The sequence below is a fragment of the Aquarana catesbeiana genome, linkage group LG03 (genome assembly GCF_042186555.1).
Source record: "Aquarana catesbeiana isolate 2022-GZ linkage group LG03, ASM4218655v1, whole genome shotgun sequence".
NCBI classification, from domain to species: domain Eukaryota; kingdom Metazoa; phylum Chordata; class Amphibia; order Anura; family Ranidae; genus Aquarana; species Aquarana catesbeiana.
This window is the reverse complement of record NC_133326.1, coordinates 99,460,951-99,484,951: the sequence shown is the minus strand read 5'-3', so window position 1 is coordinate 99,484,951 and position 24,001 is coordinate 99,460,951. Positions and strand designations below refer to the sequence as shown.

The window sequence follows — 24,001 nt, the reverse complement described above, 5'->3', positions numbered from 1 at the left end:
GAGCCCGGTGTTCTATCTGTACAGCCAGCCATCTACTCCTAGTGGTGATCCCCACCGGGCTCCGTCCACCCCGATATCAGTGACAGGAGGACCGGTCATACCTGAGGAGCTGCTCGGGGTGAGCGCTGACCGTCTCCAGCACCCCCGTACTCCGCCACAGCCTTTGCCGCGACACCTCCGCCATCCTCCCCGATCACCCAGGTGGCTCAGAGATATCACATGTGCAGCACTACACCGGATGTGTCCCTTCCAAACTCATCCGGCCGGAAACTCAAATCCCGACAATAGGGTTCCGCAGAGCAACGATTGCTTCCACTTTCTGGTATTCACATTTTTGCATTCTTCGCCATAACCCTGTCAGCCTATTTGTTTTAAAAACCAACTGAAGAAAAAGTTCATTTTTTTTTCCAGGTTTGTTCGTATTAATAAAGTTGTTGGTTGAACTTTGAAGCCAAGATGGCGGCGGCCATGGAGAATGAGCAGGTATAGTGTGGAGTGTGATCCGACTGCAGTGTGGTGTCTCCGGCTGCTGGGTGTCCCGGGGTGTGGAGTGCTCTGAGGAAGGTATATCATACATGGCCAGTATTATACATCACCATACTCTTCTAATAGACGTTCTATCATACATGAATGACACACCTCTATGTGTTCTGCTGACTCTTCTCACTGAGAGAAATTCATACTCTTCTATAATTATTATACTATATACACACACATATATATACATTATCTCACAAAAGTGAGTACACCCCTCACATTTTCGTAAATATTTTATTCTATCTTTTCATGTGACAACACTGAAGAAATGACACTTTGCTACAATGTAAAGTAGTGACTGTACAGCTTGTATAACATTGTAAATTTGCTGTCCCCTCAAAATAACTCAACACACAGCCATTAATGTCTAAACCACTGGCAACAAAAGTGAGTACACCCCTAAGTGAATATGTCCAAATTGGGCCCAATTAGCCATTTTCCCTTCCCTGGTGTCATGTGACTCGTTAGTGTTACAAGGTCTCAGGTGTGAATGGGGAGCAGGTGTGTTAAATTTGGTGTTATCGCTCTCACTCTCTCATACTGGTCACCGGAAGTTCAACGTGGCACCTCATGGCAAAGAACTCTCTGAGAATCTGAAAAAAAGAATTGTTGCTCCACATAAAGATGGCCTAGGGTATAAGAGGATTGCCAAGACCCTGAAACTGAGCTGCAGCACGGTGGCCAAGACCATACAGCGGTTTAACTGGACAGGTTCCATTCAGAACAGGCCTCACCATGGTCGATTAAAGGAGTTGAGTGCACGTGCTCAGCGTCATATCCAGAGGTTGTCTTTGGGAAATAGACGTATGAGTGCTGTCAGCATTGCTGCAGAGGTTGAAGGGATGGGGGGTCAGTCTGTCAGACCATACTCCGCACACTGCATCAAATTGGTCTGCATGGCTGTCATCCCAGAAGGAAGACTCTTCTAAAGTTGAAGAAAGCCCACAAGCAGACTAAGGACATGGATTACTGGAACCATGTCCTGTGGTCTGATGAGGCCAAGATAAACTTATTTGGTTCATATGGTGTCAAGCATGTGTGGCGACAACCAGGTGAGGAGTACAAAGACAAGTGTGTCTTTCCTACAGTCAAACATGGTGGTGGGAGTGTCATGGTCTGGAGCTGCATGAGTGCTACCAGCACTGGAGGGCTACAGTTCATTGAGGGAACCATGAATGCCAACATGTACTGTGACATACTGAAGCAGAGCATGATCCCCGCCCTTCAGAGACTGGGCCACAGGGCAGTATTCCAACATGCTAGGGACCCCAAACACACCACCAAGACGACCACTGCCTTGCTAAAAAAAAAGTTGAGGGTAAAGGTGATGGACTGGCCAAGCATGTCTCCAGACCTAAACACTATTGAGCATCTGTGGGGCATCCTCAAATGGAAGGTGGAGGAGTGCAAGGTCTCTAACATCCACCAGCTCTGTGATGTCGTCATGGAGGAGTAGAAGATGACACCAGTGGCAACCTGTGAAGCTCTGGTGAACTCCATGTCCAAGAGGGTTAAGGCAGTACTGGAAAATAATGGTGGCCACACAAAATATTGACACTTTGGGTCCAATTTGGACATTTTCACTTAGGGGTGTACTCACTTTTGTTGCCAGCAGTTTAGACATTAATGGCTGTGTTGAGTTATTTTGAGGGGACAGCAAATATACATTGTTATACAAGCTGTACACTCACTACTTTACATTATAGCAAATGTAATTACTTTAGCCTGCATTCACACCTGAACCTTTCAAAGTTGCACACTTTTGCAGCGATTTTGTACAGGTCACCAATGTTAAAAGCAGAAAAAGGCCTGTAATCTGCCCCAAAGAAGCTCTTCCCTTTTTTTTTTTTTTTTTTTTTTTTTTTTTGAGCTTAAGGCATTTTTGAGGCGTTTTGCTTCAAGTGACAAAACGCTCGGATGTGAACAGGTGCCATTGAAATTAATGAGATTTTGCTTGTTGTGTGTTTTTCAGGCTTTTTTTTTTAGCTTTTATGAGCTGAAAATGCTCAGGTGTGAATGCAGCCTTAGTTTTGTCACATGAAAAGATATAATAAAATATTTACAAAAATGTGAGGGGCGTACTCACTTTTGTGAGATACTGTGTGTGTGTGTGTGTATATATATATATATATATATATATATATATATGCACTATAGTACCAAAAGTATTGTGCGCGTGACTTTTAATGGCATCCCAGTTTTAGTCTGCAGGGTTCAGTATTGAGTTGGCCCACCCTTTGCAGTTATTACAGCTTCAACTCTTCTGGGAAGGCTGTCCACAAGGTTTAGGAGTGTGTCTATAGGAGTGTTTGACCATTCTTCCAAAAGCACATTTGTGAGGTCAGGCACTGATATGGACAAGAAGGCCTGGCTCGCAGTCTCCGCTCTAATTCATCCCAGAGGTGTTCTGTTGGGTTGAGGTAAGGACTTTGCAGGCCAGTCAAGTTCCTCCACCCCAAACTCGCTCATCCATGTCTTTATCAGTACAGTGATTCCGCCTCCTCTCAGAACCTCTGTCCTTCAGAAGGTAGGCTCTGTGAAAAGTGTGACACAGCAGTACCTAGCCTGTCTTGTGGTGGGACTGCGCTAGAATAGGTTTAGAGTATGTTACACCCAAATTATGGGTGTAACGTGCTCTGAAAAGTGAACTTATCCTTTAACTAATTCAGGACCCCTTAACGTACATTTTTCTTACGGGTTTGAAGATATCAGCCATAACCCCGGTACTTTTTTTCAGCCGATGATTCTATCAGATAAAAAGCGATACAAATGGCTGATTAGCCGCTGGATTGCTTTTAGAAACAGCTGGAGGAGTCATCCCCCTCCCGCCGCTCGCTGGTGTTTCTCAGGCTTACCGCTTCCACTGGCGAACTGGAAATTATCCAGCGGTTGGACACAGAGTTGAGGAGAAACCAGATCACCTCTATGATCTAGGAGGACTGGAGAGATGCCAAGACATCACTTTCGATCAAGTGCAGATTTAAACAATTCTTTTTTAAAGCATGAAATCAGTGTGTGTTTTTATTTATTTATTTATTTATTTATTTATTTTTCTTTTATTTGATGCTTTTAAGGGTATAGGAGAGATCTGGGGTCTTATAGACCCCAGATCTCTCCATAAAGAGGACCTGTCAACCCTTATTTCTAATAACCCCTTATTTTACATCTTGTAATAGGAATAAAAGGGATAAAAAAAAAAAAATTAAAGAGACAGTGTAAAAATAATAATTACATTTTTTTTCAAGCACCCCCACCCCCCTTCATGCTCGCGTGCAGAAGCAAATGCATATGTAGGTCTTGCACGCATATGCAAACGGTGTTTGCACCACACATGTGCGGTATCGCGGCAAACGTTATAGGGAGAGCAATAATTCTAGCACCAAACCTCCTCTGTAACTCTAAAGTGGTAACCTGTAAAAATGTTTAAAGCGTCGCCTATGGAGATTTTCAAGTATCATAGTTTGTCGCTGTTCCACGAGCGTGCACAATTTTAAAGCATGACGTGTTAGTTATCTATTTACTCAATGTAACATCATCTTTTATAATAAACCAAAAAATTGGATTATATACTGTTTTTTTGCATTAAAATTCATTAAAGTGTGTTTGTTTTTTCCCCTAATCGTCTTTCAGGACAGCCACCTGAGAGACCTTGGCTCCTCCCCTCTGTTGGAAACACCTGCGCCAGCTTCTATAAATTTCCTCCTCACCTGCTGGCTCCTCAATTATTTGTATTTCCTCCAGAGGGGAGACACCACAGGAACCAGCCAGGAGAGCCAGAGGGAGGCTCAGACAGCATGCCCTGAAAGAGGAGTAGAGACTCCTAGGACAGACCAGGGAAGATGTTAGTGTGCAGACCCACAGCGGTTGTGACACTAACCTGGTCAGAAACTTTTCTTCATGTTGCCACCCCCGCATCCCTGAGCGCAGTTTGAGGTCGGGGGGCACCTTTTCAACACCAAGAGTGGTGGAACGGAGCGCAGCTCCTGCAGTCCCATACCCCCAGCAGCAAGTGAACAGCAAACACGCCCTGGAACTGCACGGCCTGTGGCGGGTGACGTCATTTCCGGCCGAAGGGAGGTGTGCACTTCAGGGTTTGCGGCTTCCGGTTCTGCCCGCGAATATTGAAAAGGAGCCAGGCATGGGCTGGAGAGGAGCCGTTCATGCTGTAGAGACAGCAAAGGCTCCGGAGGTGACACAAGGATGGCAGATGCAGAGGAATCAGACCGCACTGCTCCAGCAGAAACCAGCACCAGCCATGTAAAGGTAAGGGGAGCCTAGGGTGGAGCTCCCCTCGCCTGAACCACCACTCCCCCTGCCCCCCTTTAGTGGGACATTTGCAGAGGGGGGGAGTAGGTAAAGGACCCTCAGGTGTCAGAGGGTGGATTCATAAGGCCACTGGTGAGGCAAGCCTTAATGAAGATGTTGCACTCCTGCAATTATGCGGGGGAGGGTACTGTGTGTTAATTATGGTGGGGTTTTTTCTTATGTCTTTTCAGAAAACGGAAAAAACCAGGGGCTCTCATGTTTCAAAGAGGAGGTGCCCTTCCTGTAAAGTTACCCTTAGGGATTCCTGGGAGAAAGCCTTATGTAAGGATTGTATTACCAAGCTAGTACAGGAACATTCTTCAGAGCAGGGTGAGCTAGCAGCATCTGTTAAGGAATTGTCCAATACGTTCGAATCCTTTAAAACCTTTTTTGAAGGGTTTCAAATGCCACAGCTGCAGACTGCTCCTCTGACACAGACAATGTTACCAAAAAGGCAGGCAATACCCTCCACTAGTGCAGGTCCTTCGGTAACCCCTAGATAGGAGGCGGAAGATGAACCTAACATGCAACATTCGGCCCCCAAGAGTCTGAGGGGGAATCTTTGGATGGGGATTCCAGAAAGCCATTCCAATATAAACTCTCTTTAGAGGAGGTAGATCATCTTTTGGGGGCCATTTATACCACACTAGGTATTTCAACAGAAAAGAAACCATTATCTTTGCACAATTAGATGTATGAGGGCTTGGGGGAACAGGAAAAGAGGAATTTTTCTGTTCATGAAGTCCTAATAGAGGCTATTAAGAAAGAGGGCCTTAAAAAAGGCCTTAAAAAGCCTTTTACCCTTCACAGAGGATCATTATGGAACAAGACCCCAAAATTAGATGCAGCCTTCTCGCAGGTGTCAAGGCACACAGACTTGGCATTTGAAGACATGGTGGTCCTATCCGAGCCAATGGATAAGAGGATGGCCTCGTTATTAAAAAAAACATGGGACTCGACAGTGGGTAGCCTGAAGCCAGCTATGGCAGTCACAGTAGTGGCTAGGAACGTAGAGTTCTGATTAAACCAATTACAGGCTCACAATGAAGAAGGAACTGCGAAGGAGCAGATCCTAGCTTCATTTCCCACACTGCTGCGAGGCATTGTGTATATAGCAGACGCTTCCGCAGAACTTGTTCGGATGGCAGCCAGATCCTCCGCATTAGCCAATTCCACAAGGAGGGCTTTATGGCTAAAGACATGGCAGGGAGACTGCGCGTCCAAAGCAAAACTCTGCAGGATTCCTTTTACAGGGGACCTGTTGTTCGGACCAGGGTTTAAGAAGGTGCTGGACCGAACCGCAGATAGAAAAAAAGCATTCCCATTAAAGCGTAAAGCAAATTGGAATCAGCCACAACAAAATAAGAAGAGGCAAAGAGGGAATACAATATCTCGCTTTACAATTCCCAAAAGTGAGACCCAGAGGAAACCTTGGGTTCAGAGAGGGAAAAGCAAGGGAGGAGCGATTTTTCGTCCTCCTGAGCAGACCCACAAAAAATGACAAGGTAGTCACAGCGGGAGGAAGACTGGGGCCTTCCTCCCGCAATGGTAAGAAATATCTTCCAACCAATTTATTCTGAGAACAATAAAGGAAGGTTATCGTCTAGAGTTCTCAAAATCACCCCCCAAACAGGTTATACATCACTAAACTCCCAAAAAACAAGGAGAAGGCCAGAGGGTTAATGAGATCCTTAAAGGAACTCAAAGAGCAAAGGGTGATCATCAAGGTACCAAAAGAAGAGAGAGGGCAGGGTTTCTACTCCCACATTTTCGGAGTGCAGAAACCTTCAGGAAAGGTCAGACCAATCCTCAATCTAAAAATCTTAAACCTGTTTGTAACCTACAAGAAGTTCAGAATGGATTCCATATATTCAGTAAGGGCGCTATTGCCCCCAAACTGTTATATGGTTTCCCTAGACCTAAAGGACGCGTACCTCCACATCCCGATACACCAGAAGTGTCAGAAATTCCTAAGATTAGCAATAGAGACGGAAGAAGGAGTCATGCACTTTCAATTTCAGGCTCTACCCTTCGGCCTCTCCTCATCGCCCAGAAACTTTACCAAAATTCTGGCCGAGGCCCTGGCAACATTTTGGGTCAAAGGCATATCTATCATTGCCTATTTGGACGATCTTCTACTGTTTGCAGAGTCGCCCGGGAAGTTACTAGAAGACCTCAAATATACGCAGACCTTCCTAGAGAGTCTAGGTTGGCTGGTAAATTTGGAAAAGTCCAATCTACAACCCACTCAGCCGATAATGTACCTAGGGTATGTCATAGACTCACTCACGCACAACAAAGAGTATTTCTACCCAAAGAGAAAATAGGAAAAATTCAGAGGGAAGTAAGCATACTACAAGCCAACTTACCATGTGCCATAAGGCAGATAATGTCAACGCTGGGGCTGTTAACATCTGCAATCCCAGTACAGTGGGCAGGCCTGCATTTCCGGCCACTGCAGATGTTCCTGTTAAATATGGGATCACAGGTAGGAATCTTTAGACACCAAGGTTCTATTACCAGCAAGGGTAAAAAGAACCTTATGGTGGTGGAGGAGAACAGAGAACATGAATGAAGGACGGCTATGGAGCCTACCCATTTCCCGAATATTAACCACAGACGCGAGCGGCGTAGGGTGGGGAGCACATTTAGGCGCTCAGATAACACAAGGGACTTGGGGAAAAGGAGGAGAGGATGAGATCATTCAACTGGAAGGAATTGAGAGCAGTATGGTATGCACTTCAAACCTTCCAGAAAGAGTTGAGAGGTCATCATTTGCAGGTCAGGTCCGACAATTCGTCAGTGATCGCCTATATAAACAAACAGGAAGGAACAAGAAGTGGAACCCTGTGGACCTTAGCAGAGGAAATCTTGAAATGAGGAGAAGAGAACATACTCTCAATGTCAGCAGTCAACTTGAAGGGGGATCTAAACAAAGTGGCGGATTTCCTCAGCAGGAAAAAAGTGAGAGAAGGCGATTGGGTGCTAAAGCAGGAGGTATTCGAGCAGATTGCGCAAAAATGGGGAATACCTCAGGTGGACTTGTTTGCCTCAAAGGAAAACAGGAAAGTCAGAGCGTTCTTCTCCCTGAAAAGAGAGGACGAAGCTCTCGGGGTAGATGCGTTAGCACAGAGGTGGGCATTCAACAAATGCTATGCCTCTCCCCCACCAGTACTATTACCAGCGGTAATAAGGAAATTGCGCACGGAAAATACAACACTAATTCTCATAGCGCTTTACTGGCCAAGGAGACCATGGTTCTCTATGCTCAGAGAACTCGCGGTGGAACCCCCCTGGTTATTACTGATCCAGGAAGATCTACTCTCCCAGGGTTCAGTACACTTCCCCCAAGTGGAAAGATGGAACTTGGCCGCATGGTGTCTGAGGAGCAGTTGCTGGAAGCAAAAGGGTTCTCAGATCGTCTAATAGGCACACTGCTGAAAAGCAGAAACATAGAGACACGCAACATCTACCAGAAAGTATGGAGGTGTTTTAACAGATGGTGCACAGACAATAACTTCAATACACAGAGCTCAGTGTCAGTCCTAGAATTTCTGCAGAGTGGGATAAACAAAGGAATAAGTCTTAGCACGCTTAAGAGTCAAGTGTCAGTGCTTTCGGTTTACCAGGAAAAGAGATTAGCATCTGATCCGTGGGTAGTCAGACTCTTTAGATCACTGAGCAGACAAAGACCGATACAAAGTACTGTCTTTCCAAAGTGGTATCTGTCATTAGTGCTGCAAACTATGACAGCAGACCCCTTTGAACCATTGGATAGTTGCAGCCTGAAGATGCTGACGCTTAAAGCAGTCTTCCTGGTGGCAATTACTACAGCCAAAGGGTGTGTGAGATAGAGGCCCTATCCATCAGACCCCCCTTTTTTCAGATTTTTCCGGATCGCATAATATTTAAGATGGATCCAGGATTTCTGTCTAAGGTGGCCTCAAAATTCCACAGAGGCCAAGCGATTGTGTTACCATCGTTTTGCCTAAATCCTTCTAAAGAACAAGAAGTAAGGTTCCATAGTCTAGACGTCAGGAGATGCGTTTTGCATTATTTAGAAGCAACAAAACGGATTCCTTATTTATTTTGATTTCTGGAGCAGGGAAAGGGCATAAGGCCTCAAGACGCAACATAGCCAGATGGCTAAAAGAAGCCATTGAACAGGCTTATAGGTTAGGAGGTATGCAGGTCCCAGAGGGTATCAGGGCACACTCCACAAGGGCAATGGCAGCGTCGCAAGCAGAGAGAGCTGGAGCAATGCCGGAACAGATTTGTAAAGCGGCAGCCTGGTCCAGCTTTGCCACCTTTGTAAGACACTATAGAGTGGATCTTTGGGCGGCTAAAGATCAGACCTTTGGACGCAAGGTCTTACAAGCCGTGGTCCCGCCCTAGGGGTAAGTGCTTGTTTATCCTCTCAGGTGGCTGTCCTGAAAGACGATTAGGGGAAAAACAAAGATACTTACTGGTAACGTTCTTTCCCGGAGTCTTTCAGGACAGCCGGGTACCCACCCAATTGTGTATTAAGACATAGAGATTTCCTTACAGGAAATGTGATATAATAAATTATGTTTATCATATGTTCTTGTGTCTCCCCAGCGGACTGGAGGTGCTCTTTAAAGAACTGAGGAGCCAGCAGGGGAGGAGGAAATTTATAGAAGCTGGCGCAGGTTTTTCCAACAGAGGGGAGGAGCCAAGGTCTATCAGGTGGCTGTCCTGAAAGACTCCGGGAAAGAACGTTACCAGTAAGTAACTTCGTTTCCCTCCCCCCAAAAAAAATTGCATTTGAAAAACCACAGCGCAAATACAGTGTGACATTAAAAAATTTCATGTCTGCCATTTTATTCTCTAGGGCAGGGATATGCAATTAGCGGACCTCCAGCTGTTTCAGGACTACAAGTCCCATGAGGCATAGCAACACTCTGACAGCCACAAGCATGACACCCAGAGGCAGAGGCATGATGGGACTTGTAGTTGTGCAACAGCTGGAGGTCCGCTAACTGCATATCCCTGCCCTAGGGTCTCTGCTAAAAAAAAAAAAAATAGTGTGTGTGTGTGTGTATATATATATATATATATATATATATATATATATATATATATATATATATTATATAATGTTTTAGGGTTCGAAGTAATTTTCTAGCAAAAAATTTTACACACAAAGTGTTAGAAGAAGGCCTGGTCTTAAAGTGGTTAAATTCCACGTGATGGATGTTGTAGAATTTTTATAAAACTTCTTTTTTTTTTTTTTTGTTCAAGGTGCAACCCTAATTGATTCTTGATATGTTGGACAAGTTCGTCTTGTATCATTATGTCACAAGCGAAGACTCCTGAAAAGAAGAAACGTAGAAGCCTCTCTTTGTATAAAAAGCAAAACAGTTCAACACCAGTTATTGGATCTGCAAAGCAGCCTGCAGCATCTCCATCTATTCTTTCTCTCTTTAAAAATGCTCCACCTGCCAAACTTTCTTGTCCTCTTTGTGGGGAAATGGTCCCTCGCTTTAGTCTGAACAAACACATTGATGAAGAATGCTCTAAAGCAAAGTCAGAGAACGATGATATCATATTCATAGAGGATGGAAAATCCGTGCAGCTGTCTTCTACTGCAGCTTCTCCACTGCCACAAAAATTCAAAACGCAAGCTCCGAAAACTGTCAGGACAACAGATCAATGTAAAAAGACACAAAATGCGAACCAAGACAGCCCATATTTTAAGAATAATCCCTCTGTGACAGATATTCCAAACGATGTGAAGGTGGTAAAAACTGTTTCACTGGGTAGCCTATCCTCTAAATTATCCCGGAGATATCAAGCTCGCAAGGCTGAAAGCAAGGAGGGCACTGAGTGCATTGATGATCTGTCAGACAATTTCCTCAACACAAATCCTTTTCATAAAGAGTCTCCACCTGGTAAAAGTAATGGCCTTCACAGTGATGAAGGTACACAATGCACTGACAAAGTAACTTTGCCTTTAAATTTGGACAATATAAGTGATGCCCCTGAGGTTCATACTGATCAGAAACACAATCTAGTTATTGATGATGGACCAAAAATATTACCTTTTAATGCTGCAGATGAATTTTGTAAACCAGACCGTATCCGTGAACCTTTAAAACGTAAGTTAGTTGGTCGCCTTTCAAGTAAAACCAACAATGGTAAAAAGGCAAAGTTTAGTGATCCTCAGGAAGCCTCTTCTGATCTGTCTGCTTCTACCAAGAACTGTGCTGATCCTTTGGACGTGTCTTCTAATGAAGACAAAAGTAGTCTTCTTCCCATGGAAGATTCCAATGTAATTGAATTTCTGAAGCCAAGAGACACAGAAGGCCAAGATGAAGCAGACAAAGGCAGCAATAAAGAGAATGCTTCAGAGTTTGATAGACAGCCATATTATTTACGAAACTTCTTAATGGTGCTGCAGAGTGTGATGGAAAACGGGGAAGACATGAGTCTTTTTAATGAAGAAGATACAAATACTTTAACAGCTTTTAATCAACTGTCAGGTACATGGTTTTTATTTTATCCACTTTATAAAATAAAGAAAACCTTTGAGGATAGGTATATGGGGGCTACCCCTGCCTATTTAGTTTCTAAAGTGCAATTTCTTTGGCTGCCATCCTAAACTTGGTTTCACTGCCAAGTGAATTCCTGACCAGGAAAAAGCATGTGGGCTGAAAAGTACACAAAAAAAAAAAATAAAGAATGTGAATATTTTATTCTGCATATACATCTTTATTTTGGTGAAGCCAGGATAGGAATAACAGCCGCATGGCCTGCATTTGTAAAACCATGTTAGAGATTTATATTCCCTGGTAAAGTAAAGTATTGCTTTGTTTCATAACTGTTTTAATAGCCTTTGTCCTGAATGTGAGCACTACCTGACTTGTGTAGTGTTTCCATATGGTACCAGATATATTGTGTACAGTAAATTTGCCAGTATTGGGGGGGCACGACCAATTATGTGCCCTAAAACCTACAAACTTGTAGAAAGGTAGCTGACCAAAGCCCAATAAACTATATAAAATAAAAATAAAACATTTATAAAGTGAAGATGACACCACTTGTGTGGGTTTAAAAAAAAAAAAAAAAAAAAAAAAAAAAAGCATCCCTCCATTATAATGTATCAAACTAGTGGTAGTATTTAAATGAGCCAATGATTAAGTACTAAAAAAAAGGTTGACATAACAAGCAGACAATTGGCATTTTAAGAAACAGAAATCAACTAAGTCTTGTTTTGTTTCAGAGCACATTGGGCAATACCTCGTGTAGCACTTTGCCATTATTTTTGAATGGTATGATTTGTTGGTATGTGTTAAGGTGCACTATCAGCCCAGAGTTGCATGATCACAGCTCACCTTAACATGTGGTGATGCAACACATAGGGGTTAATTTACTAGAACTGGAGAGTGCAAAATCTAGTGCAGCTTTGCATTGAAATCAATCCGCTTCCACGTGCTATTGTCCAAAGTTGAACAAGCTGAAGTTAGAAGCTGACTACCATGCAGAGCTGCACCAGATTTTGCACTCTCCAGTTTTAGTAAATCAGCCTCATGTGCATAGTAACCAATCAGCTTATAGTTTTTTTTTTGCCAAAGCTTAATTAGACAAGCAGAGGTTAGAAGCTGATTCTGTATGCACCAGTTTTAGTATATTTCCCCCTCATTATGAGGCTTAAGAACAAATAACTACATGGATACAATTCCTCATTTCGTGTTTGTTAATGTCTAATGTTCATTTTGTGTCCCCCCCCCACATTTCTTTTTAAAGCTGGTGGACAGAAGTTATATGTTCGACTATTCCAGCGCAAGTTATACTGGATAAAAAATAGCAAGCTTGATTATTCTGAGATTGGTTCTGACTTGACTCCCTATATTGAAGAACTAATTCGAAATGGCTTCCTGCAGTCGGGTATGTATGGATTATATTATTGGTATTTTGGCATTATTAAATGCTGTAGTGCTACACTACATGGGTGATTTGTAGCTGTAGGATCAATGTTGACCCTGATAGGGTTCTAAAACAAGGTGCACTGCACGATAAGAACCTTTAATACTCACTGGGGGCCCCTGTCTCCTACCTATGATTAATTTAAGTGCTGAAGTCTTCTTGGCATACCACACTTCTGGGACTATCTTCCCTATATCATTGCTTTGGGGGTCAGAGGATGAAACCATGGCATAAGGTGAGGGACACAGACTTCCAACACTACTGGGAATGTTGAATGCTGAAGAGGCTGACATGGGCTGCAGTGCTGGAATGCAGCAGAGGTAGGATTTTTTTTTTTCAACCACACTTTTAACGCAGGGTCATACAAGAGGTTTCAGTTTAACAAAACGGAAGGTTTTTCCCCATTTCCCGTCTAGGCCATTTTTTTGCGATACAGCACTGCTTTGCTTTAACTGACAATTGCGCGTTTGTGCGACACTGTACCCAACAAAATTGATGCCCTTTTTTCCTAGAAATAAATATTTGGTGGTATTTAATCACCTCTGTGGTTTTTTTTTTTTTTTTTTTTTTTGCACTATAAACAAAAAACTATTTTGAAAAAAAAAACCACAATATTTATAATTTCTGCTATAAACATATCCAAAAAAAATGTAAAAAATCAAATTTCATCATAAATTTTTGCCAATTTGTATTCTGCTACATATTTTTGGTAAAAAAAATCCCAAAAAGTGTATATTGATTGGTGTGGATTGGTATTAATTGCGCAAAAGTTATAGCGTCTACAAACTACGGGACAGATTTATAGACTTTTTTTATTGTTTTTACTAGTAATGGCAGCGATCAGCGATTTTTAGCAGGACTGTGACATTGCGGCGGACAAATCTGACATTAAGTGACACTTTTTTAAGACCAGTGACACCAATACAGTGATCAGTGCAAAAAAAAAAAAAATGCACTCTCGCTGTATAAATGGCAGGGAAGGGGTTAACATCAGGGGCGATCAAAAGGTTAAAGCGGAGTTCCGCCGGAAAAAAAATTAAAAAAATAAAAAATTAAAGTCAGCAGCTGCAAAAAGTGTACCTGCTGACTTTTAATAATCAGACACTCACCTGTCCTGCGGTCCAGCGATGCAGGTGTACGAAGCCCCGCTCCTTTCCCCCTCCTCTCCACGGTGCCGGCATTCTTACTGTGGGCGCCTGGCTGTGGCTTCACAGGTACTCCTTTTTTTAAAAAAATGGGGTCTATTAGACCCTAGATCTCTCCTCTGCCCTCAAAGCATCTGACCACACCAAGATTGGTGTGATAAAATGCTTTCCCAATTTCCCAATGGCGCTGTTTATATCCGACAAAGTCATGAAATGCTCGTAGCTTCTGGTTTCTTTGGACATAGACATGATTGGAGCCTTTCTGGTCTCCAATCAGCTCTATGGTCAGCTGGCGGAACCACCGGCTGCATTCTCGGGTTCCCTGGTGGGACAGGGGAGCCCGAGAAAACCATGGAAGACGGCGGGAGGGACGTTCCCTCCCACTGCTTGTAAAAGCAGTCTAGAGGCTAATTAGCCACTAGGATTGCTTTTATATAAAAGCCGACTGTTGGCTGAAAAGAATGATACCAAGATGATACCTAAACCTGCAGGCATCATTCTGGTATAACCACTCAAAGTCCAGCAACATACCAGTACGTTGCTGGACCTTGTTGAGCATATATTGTAATGTTCTTTTTTTTTATGCAGCCTGTGGGCTGAATGAAAAAAAGATATTGATCGGTGGGTATGCCAACCATTAGAATACCGCCCTTCATCCACCCACTTGTAATACAGCTTTACGTATCGTGGGAGCAAACACTGTTGCTGTCAGAATAAATAAACCCATGCTGCAGCTGAATGGCGTACCTGCTAAGCAAATGATGGTTAACAATAAACAAAGTAACATTATAGTACAACAGTAAGACATACTATACCTGCAAAGCAAATACAATAAAACACAGTAAAAATAAAACATTACAGTTCTAAAATACAGTAACAATAGAGAGAGAGAACAATAGATATAGAACAATAGAGAGCGAACCATAGAGCGGACAATAGAGAGCGAACTATTGTGTCACGCCTAAATCCGCGTTTTCTACAGACACAACATCTTCTTTGGGGTGTTCTTCGTGCAGGGGTACCAGGGAGGACATATGGAAGATGCCTCTCATGCAGCCTGCTCACTGCATTTGCGTTGGAAAGTTGAGCCACAGCACCGTCTGGAAACAGAAGATGAACTCTTCCTGGAATTTTTTGAAGGATCCAGTTCATTCTCATGTTTTGTATAGCACATAAGCGTTCAGCAAAGCCAATTGGAATAAATATACAGACACTTTTTTATACCAGCGTCTGGCCTTACGGGCAAGTAAGTATGGCGCCAACATCTGGTCGTTGAGGTCCACCCCTCCCACGTTAAGGTTGTATTCGTGGACACAGAGGGGTTTCTCCACCACCAGTCGCCGTTGGAATTTCGACTGTCGTATCTGCGTGAAGGGAGGACAGAACAAAAACGTTCAGATTATCCCTCCACTGTGAGCAAATTTATTACATTTCAAGCAGACTCTCTCCCCCCGGGTCGGAGTCAGGACTCTACAAGCCGTTGGGGGAAGCCCTGGTGATTAGATCGGACGGTGCCACATGCGCCAATTCCACAATCAAAAAGGTGACTCAAAAGTGGCACGCTTGTGTAATAATTGTCCAGAAGATACTGTTTGATAGACAAGCAGCCAGAAAATGTAATCAGGGACTCATCAACGCAGACAACTTGATTGGAGTAAACAAGGCTACAAACTGTTGGTTGAAGTGGTTTACGAGGGGGAGAATTTTGTAGAGCCGATCAAATCCAGGGTCACTCCGAGGACGACAGAGTTCATTGTCGTTGAAGTGCATAAATTGCAAGATCTGCTCGTATCGTGTCTTGGTCATACAAGCAAAGAACACGGGCATATGATGAATTGGGTCAGTGGACCAATATGACCGCAACTCACTTTTTTTAGTTATGCCCATGAGGAGGGATAGGCTCAGGAAGGTCTTAAATTCGGAAACCGCAATAGGTTTCCAGTCTCTGGCAAGGGCCAACTGGGGATTAGCGATGATGAATTGACCAGCATACAAATTGCTTTGGTCCACAAAAGAGTTATAGAGATCTTCTGTGAAAAACAGCAAGTAAAAATCAAGTGACATAAAATCAACTGTTTTGACCTGAATTCCGGGTTGACCAGTGAATGGGGGAGGTACGGGCGCTAGGAGTGGTGGGCTCCCAATTCGGATTGGCAAATGCCACAGGAAGGGCACTATGGGCTCAACGAGCCTACTTGTGCTAGCCACCGCACCAGCTTGAACTGCACTTATGGGGACTCGCCATGTCACCAAGTGTTACTGCAGTGCTGGATGTACGGATGTACTAGGCCGCTGGTGCTTGCCAGTTCACAAGAAGGATGAGCGGCGCTAGTACTGCTCTGCTACATATGAGAGCCCTGCAGTTCTTGTACTTCAACAACAGCAGAAGAACTGGGTCGGGTACGCCTGACCTTGGCAGGGACCACTACTCCATTGTCAGAGCTATCTGTCAGGGTGCCGCTGCTGTCTACCTGTTCGTATTCTGAGCCTGAAACTGACAGATGAGTGACTTCCTCTTCACTCTCATCTGTCATGCTCAGAAATGTGTAGGCCTCTTCATTACTGTACCTTCGATTGGACATTGTGGCCTCTAAATTTACTGGTACAACTAGTGAAACTCACAGAAAAGAGCAGCTGATTGTCAGCGACTGCTTCAAACGCTACTAAAAAACTGTTAGCATTCGCAGGGATCAGGCCTGACTATGCAAACGCTGCAGTTATGTGTTTTGTAAGTGACAGTGTTTGATACTGCACTTGAGTGGGCTAGGCTGTGCTGTGCTGTGCCATAAATCTTTCCCATAGTTTTGTAGACGCTAACTTTTGCGCAATCCAATCAATATACGCTTCTTTCTTTCTTTCTTTCTTTCTTTCTTTCTTTCTTTCTTTCTTTCTTTCTTTCTTTCTTTCTTTCTTTCTTTCTTTCTTTCTTTCTTTCTTTCTTTCTTTCTTTCTTTCTTTCTTTCTTTCTTTCTTTCTTTCTTTCTTTCTTTCTTTCTTTCTTTCTTTCTTTCTTTCTTCCTTCTCTGTCCTTCTTCTTCCAAAAAATAAACACCGCAGAGGTGATCAAATACCACCAAAAGAAATTCAGTTTGGGTACAGCATTGCAAGACCGCGCAATGGTTAGTTAAAGCAACGCAGTGCCAAATTGTGAAAAGTACTCTGGTCAGGAAGGGGGTAAAATCTTACGGGGCTGAAGTGGTTAAGAGGAGATATGATCACAATATACAAGTACAGTATCTCAATGATAATTTTAGCTTTGAGAGAAAACTATTTAATTTTGGGTCTCTTAAGAAGACACGCATCCACTCAATGAAGTTGGACAAGAAGCAGTTTAACCTCAAACTGCGTAAAGCTGTGTCAAACCCAGTTTCATTGTGGGCTGCATAAGCATTATGATTGCCCTCAAAGGGCCATTTGTATCTGTACGCAGATGTCCAGAGCACTCCACCCCCTTATATCAGATGTCAAGAGTCCCCCGCCCTCCTTTATATCTCACTGCACCACCTTACTTTGTGCTACTGTCCAGAAGAAGCTGGGGGCGGAGCTGAGAAGCAGAAATTTCAGGGTCTGGAGGAGGACCAGAGGAGAGCAGAAGTCAGCTGCCAGAGTCTACTGAATGCTGAGACCGGGAGGTGGAGAGAAGGGGGTGTTGTAACTTCACAGAGAGGTGCAGGACCTATAGGAGGAGTTCTGTCCTCCTCTCTGCTGCTGACTTCTGAGATGGGGGGAGGGGGCATAGACGAGCCTCTCTGTAGGTGCATGGAGAAGCTTGGGTTGTGGCGGAGTAGTTCTGTTCTCTCTGCTGCCGACTGCTGAGTGTAGATAAAAAAAAGTTTTAAATGTTTTTCATGGCGAATGCAATATACAAGGATATGGGAAATAGAAGTGACATAGACGCACACACTTGCTAATCTGGTTGGAATGGTGGCTTTATTAAACATTACCAACTATGTCATTATGATTCAGTCTGATCACTGCTGAACCAGTCAATTTTTGATTGGTGTTTGGCCAGTCTAAGTAAAGTTGAGCAGTGATTTTCTAAGGGTTCTAAGCTCTTGTGTTTGGCCAGCAGCTGTTATTACAGAAGGTCTGCTAACCCAACAGGACTGCAAGTATGCGGTTTCAAGCATTAAAATCTCTTGCGTGATCCTAGTGATTCAGAGAATAACTAGTTAAAATAATGTTGCTTTATTGAAGTCATGACACTTAACAGAAAATCTTGTTGCTATAGGCAACAAAGCAATTATTTAAGATAGTATTTGTACATATTTCCCAATAGAATATAAAGAGCTCATTGCAACCTTCTTTTATAATACCCTGGAACAGTACGGTCTCGTTCACACCGTCACCGAGACGTCAGTTTTTCTGCACGCATTCTTCAAGGGCACAAAATAAACAATTGTTCTCTATGTGTGCTCTTCAGACCTCAACATGCAGATTTTTTCCTGCACAGGAATCTGCAGCGTGTATAAAACACACTAAAACACGCATGAAAACTGATGTAAACTCGTGTCACTGCAAGTGAAATCTGTGTGTCAGCTTTTCTGCATGTATGGCGTGACTGAGGCCTAGGTATTTTATTTTACCAATTTTTCTTATGTATACAATTTTTTATCTTTTATTAAAAAAAAAATATTTTCTGTTGTATTGTTTTTTAATTTTATTTTTATTTTTTTAGACTGTGAGTTGGAGGACCTTACTGAAGCCTTGGATCTTCTATCTGCCCCAGAACTAAAAAATCTAGCAAAATCATATCACTTGAAAAACCCCAATGCTCCAAAGCAACAGCTGGTGGAGGAGTTCATGAAACTTTCCAAACAACGTTCCATATTCGGCATGGGTAAAAAACAGTCTGGCATCGCTACAGCCATCCTTAAAAAGTAATTTCACATATGAGTTTATGTAACTTTTGTAATAAACAGCAAAAATATTAAGGCCATATTACTGCTATTTTTGTTGAAGCATTCATAAACATTGATTCATTTATTGGGATTAAAGGGGCTTCCAACTTTTAAGATCAGCTGTAGTTAGTTTGAGATAAGTTTATGCAAATGTGATTTTATGACAAATGCATCTAAAATACACTTGCACACTGACCCTCAGAGTTTATACTTGGAGGCAGGAATCCTTCTATAAACGGAATCTGCCGATTCCCGCTGCGGGTTTTTTTTTTTTTTTTAAACCTGTGATCGGCGAGCTGTGCCCACTGTAAGCAGGGGGCAGGGCTGAGCCGCGGCTCTGTGTCTCATAAGTGCCTCCATAGTAAGCGGTTTGCTATTGGGCCACTGGTCAAAGGGGAGCTGCCAGGAGTGCCGGTAGGGGACCCGAGCAGGGGAGGATCCAGGCTGCTCTTTGCAAAAACCACTATACAGAGCAGGTAAGTATAATATGTTTATTTTTTTTTTTTTTTTTTTTTTTAGAGATGAATCTTTAATACCATTCTAATGCATTCTATGCTTTAAGGTGAAAACCTTCTATGCCAGAAGATCCAACGATGTGCACAAGAGCAGCAGCTCTCCCTGCTCTTTCCCTTCTTCATGGGCATTAACTTCCGCTGCTGTCAATCAAATTCTGTGACGAGGGAGTGGTGGACATGGCCGAGCCTCCCTGTGTGTCAATAGATGCAGACGGAGGCTCTGGAGCGAGCCCACACTAGTGCCTTCATAGAAAGCAGCTTTCTATGGGGGCACTCATCAAAGAGGAGGAGCCAGGAGCACTGATGGGGGACCCGAGAAGAGGAGGAGCCAGGAGCGCCAGTGGGGGACCCGGGAAGAGGAGGATCGGGGCTGCTCTGTGCAATGGTTTTGATAAGTATAACCTTTATTATTTTAATACCAAAAAAAAAAACAAGGTTTAATATTACTTTCATGACAGGTTGCTGGTGGCTGCAGCTACTCGTGGCTAACCGTTGATTACCAGCAGTGATTGCTGCATGACGCATTTTGTAATGACGGTGCGAATACCCTAAGACTAATTACTAAAACACAATACAATCTCTATGTAATTTAACTGATGCCATGATTGCTGATTCTACTATCTGTCATACAGGTAACCGCTAGAGGGAGAAAATGAAGAATTTTTTATTACGTGCAATCATTACAGTTTTAAGCATGCATTAAAAAAAAAATCTGCAGCATAAAATATTTTCTGTAAATGAATTGTTTTCAGTGTAAGACAGGGAGATACAAATCTGTCTGGGATGGTTCATTATAATGGAATTTCTATATTTGTTTTTATTGCTTCAATTGTTGTCTTGTGTTTCCAGAGCCAAGGACAGTGCTGGCCGAGCAGTACGGGTTTGCAGAGCTCCCAGAGCTGTATTTTCCCGAGTCCTCCTCTTGTTTTCCTTGACACAATCTATGGAAGTAGAAGAAGCTGCTAGTGGGGGGCAGAGCCTGCTTTCCATAGTCTTAATGGTAAACATGGGCCGCATGACATTCCCAAAGTACACCGTGCAGAGGAGTATGAACATATTCCAGGACCGAGAAGATCTCATTAGGTACTGAGAAAAAAGATTAGACTGCATTTTACTGTATTACAATATCATGAAAGAGATATGCAAAATCTATCATTTTATGGACACCTTTGGAATGGCTTACCCGCCAAATTATTTTTCAGTAGATTACAGTGAAATTTCTCAGCAATAATGTGTGCCTCCATCCCAACTCTCTAGTAGCTAGATTTTCATTATTGGTTTATCCTTATTAAAAAGAATTCATAGGGGAAATGTAACATTGTTATGGCTGTGGCAGTTTAGGATAGCTGGTTGTGTTTGTAGAGATACATTTACAATGGAGCTTCTAAGAAAATAAATAAGCAAATGTATTCAAACATTTTGGAGTTAAAATTGAACATACCTGAATAAAACTGAAATGCATATACAGTATGTCATGCTAACAGTATGTAATGCAAACAATTATATCACTTTAGTTTTGTATTCTGTAAATTCCATGGAAATATTATATTGGTGGACAGCAGAAATTGCAGCAGTTGACATCATGTATAGATGGAACAAAAAATAATATTGGATTTTGTTTGTTTGTGTGTGTGTGTTTTTTTTTTTTTTTTTTTTTTTTTTTTTTAAATCAGCTCGTTCTGGCTTTCTCTAGGTATGAATCTGCAATGCACAAGTTGGTGGACATTGTAGTTACTATGACTAATGGTAAATGGAAAGAAGCACAGGTGTTGTATCAGGATGCCAAGGAAGTCTGGGATCAGCTGAAGAATGAGCCCACATTAGGGTATGGTATCTGTTCTAATTAGTCTAAATGTTGTGCCCCGCTGCGTCAGCTCTTATATGGCTATATTTGCAACTGTAGCGATTCATGAATGAAAATTTGGCTGGTTCAGCAGGAAACCAGTCAATCCACATATGGGCAGGCAGATTGTACAGCAGTCGATCTATTGTTTGACTCCCGTACAACCAATAGGCACCGCAGGCTATAGCTGACAGCGCTGATCAGTGTATTTTGATATGCTGACGGCAAGGAAGTCTTCCAGCTGTCAGAATACAAAGGCTCACTGAGGAGGATTCCTCCATCCACATTTAATGTGTGGATAGGGGAATCAAGTCATTTTTTTGTTCAACCAGAAAAAAAGACTAATTTATGGGCTGCTTGAAGGTAACTCCACTTTCTTGGGGGAAAAAAATAGCAAATAGAAAAAAAATAATATAGCGTATACAATTGCGTCACAAGTCATATTGTAATTGAAGGTTATTAAAAATTACCTTTCCTTTTCAATTTACAGGCGCTGTAATTTTCTGAAAATGCAATGCAATATGGCTACCTAGAGGTGTTCTGTATACAGAACGCTCCCCAGAAACATAATTTCCTGCTTGTGTGATTGGCTCACTGATTTTCTCAGAAGTCTACACTAGGGATCAACGGATATCATTTTTTTTGGTGCCGATACGATACTGATATTTCGGCCACCTCTCACTTGTACTGTGGCCCCTCCTCTGCACTTGTAAGTATTCAAAACGTCAAGATCTGCGTTTTTAAATACTTTATATTTTTTAAAACTGGTGCCTTTAAGATGCCAGTAATCCAGGAAGTGATGTCATGACATCGCTTCCTGGTTACTAGATCTGAGACCCGAACGAAGCATCGGCTTTGTTCGGTTCTTGGCTGGTTGCTCGGGCCTCCCGATGAGACGGGAGAGCCCTGGTGAGCGGCGAGAGGGGGGGTGTCCCCCTCCGCTGCTTGTAATAACAGCTGAGCGGCTGCAGAGCCACATCGGTTATTATTACAATAAAGCCGACAGTCCGCTCTAAGGCTCTGTTCACATCTAGGCGTTTTTGGGTGTTTTTCTGCTGTAAGCCTCAGCTCTAAAAAAAAGACCCAACAAAACAAATTCCTTTCTTTTCAATAGCCCCTGTTCACATCTGAGCATTCTGTCGCCTGAAGCCAAACGCCCGTGCTCAAAAAAGTGCAGGAGCTTCTTTTTGGCAGATTACAGGCGTTTTCTGCTTTTTATATTGGTGACCTGTACATAATCACGGCAAAAATTGCGCAACTTTCTTCCTGAAAACGATACGCTCAGGTGTGAATGCAGCCTAAAGAACGGTACCGGGTGATGCATGCAGCTGCAAACCCCTTGAAGCAATATCGGTAATATTTGTTACCGATACTTCAAAAAAAATGAATATCGGTCAATGATAATCGGCCCCATCGATAATCGGTCGATCCCTAGTCTGCACTAAGATGCAAGTCATATTTCAGGAATCCCCTGCAACAAAAATGTCATTTTTGGTGAGATACTCCCAATAGGAAATCATGTCTAAAGGGATGCAGACCCTGCACATTAGAGCCCTGCAGGTGCAGCAGCTGATTGATAATTATAAAACCACTCCCATTAGATTCACTTTCAACATGAACACAGACAAACACACAGGGATTTCTTCAGAATAACAAAAGGGTAGGACTCTGCAACAACGTTTGTTATAATCCTTGTAATGTACATAGATCACCCAGAGGGGAATGTTTTTTTTTTCTCAACAAAAGTAGAGTTACTTATTAAGTCTAGTTGGCTTGTAATTCCTAGGTTCTACATTGAACACAAGGCATAATCTTGCTGTTGCCAAGAGATGAAATTGAATATGTAATAAATACTGATCAGTTTGACAGATTGTGATGTCAGGTACGTGGACCCTGTTGCTGGGTCTCAGTGTAAAAATGAATGGAAACTGTCTGCATTTGCTCCATTGGGGACCACATGCTAGAGTTTAAGAGTTTCATGGCAAAGGAAGTCCTTTTAAACTGCATTGCAATTGTACATGTTAAAAAGCTTACTTTATTGCTTACAAGTGGCCACATGATTGTTGCACGGTAGGAGCAGTTTCGGCACAACTGTGACAATGTCGCCATATATAAAGGGAGCAAATAATCACTTCACATGAAGGGATGAAACCGTAAGCTAGCCATACACAGCTGAAATTTCAGATGATGCCTGATGAATTTGATCTGCATGTAGCCCTGTCAGGACCGCGTGGCTTGACAGACTTCAAATGAAACATTTGAAGGAACCGGGCGGAAAATTGTCCCCAAACAGTGACTGCATCCAGCCCGAGGCGGTTACTGTTCAACATTCAAACAGCCGCATGTGCTTGGGCTCAATACAACATACAGAAGGGGGATCTTCAAAATCTGCAACAAACACGTCCGTGAGGGGCTCTGGCCGGGTCATCCGTTCATTGTTATGTGAAAACTACAAGGTCCCACAGCCTTTGTGGCTGTCGGCTTGTAGTTCTCAATGAACTACCACGGCAGTGTTTAGCGCTGTAGTAGTCCATTCTCTCTTCCTGTCAAAGTGTATCTGCTTGGCCCTATCGGAGGTATGACCAGACAGATACATAGACAGTCTGCAGGACCGTCGCATTACACCCGCAATGTGCTTATTGTGGGTACAATGCTTTACAGGTCCATTACAAAAAAAATGCATATTTTTTACATCCAAAAAAATGTACATTTATTTTTTCGTAAAGGTGAATTAATCCTTTAAAGTTGTAGGGAGGAATCAAGTGATTTATCTCAGCCCACGTGAGCTGAACAAGAGAAATCTAAATA

The 24,001-nt window shown here is 42.8% G+C and overlaps 1 protein-coding gene across 4 annotated transcripts in view; it reads left to right on the top strand.

Annotated features, from left to right (window-relative positions):
• The first annotated feature begins 252 nt into the window (after window positions 1-252).
• The window catches only part of FAN1 (FANCD2 and FANCI associated nuclease 1), a 50,902-nt gene continuing 27,153 nt past the window's right edge, over window positions 253-24,001 (top strand). Inside the window, exons 1-8 of one of the 4 annotated variants that reach the window (XM_073618870.1) lie at window positions 253-322; window positions 412-564; window positions 9,442-9,587; window positions 10,105-11,345; window positions 12,610-12,750; window positions 18,613-18,814; window positions 20,200-20,433; window positions 21,044-21,175. In XM_073618870.1, the coding sequence (XP_073474971.1) occupies window positions 10,157-11,345; window positions 12,610-12,750; window positions 18,613-18,814; window positions 20,200-20,433; window positions 21,044-21,175 (1,898 nt within the window). In that variant the 5' untranslated portion in view covers window positions 253-322; window positions 412-564; window positions 9,442-9,587; window positions 10,105-10,156. Of the gene's footprint in view, window positions 323-407; window positions 565-9,441; window positions 9,588-10,104; window positions 11,346-12,609; window positions 12,751-18,612; window positions 18,815-20,199; window positions 20,434-21,043; window positions 21,176-24,001 lie in introns of those variants that run through there. The other 3 variants (XM_073618868.1, XM_073618869.1, XM_073618871.1) reach the window with 3 other exon arrangements.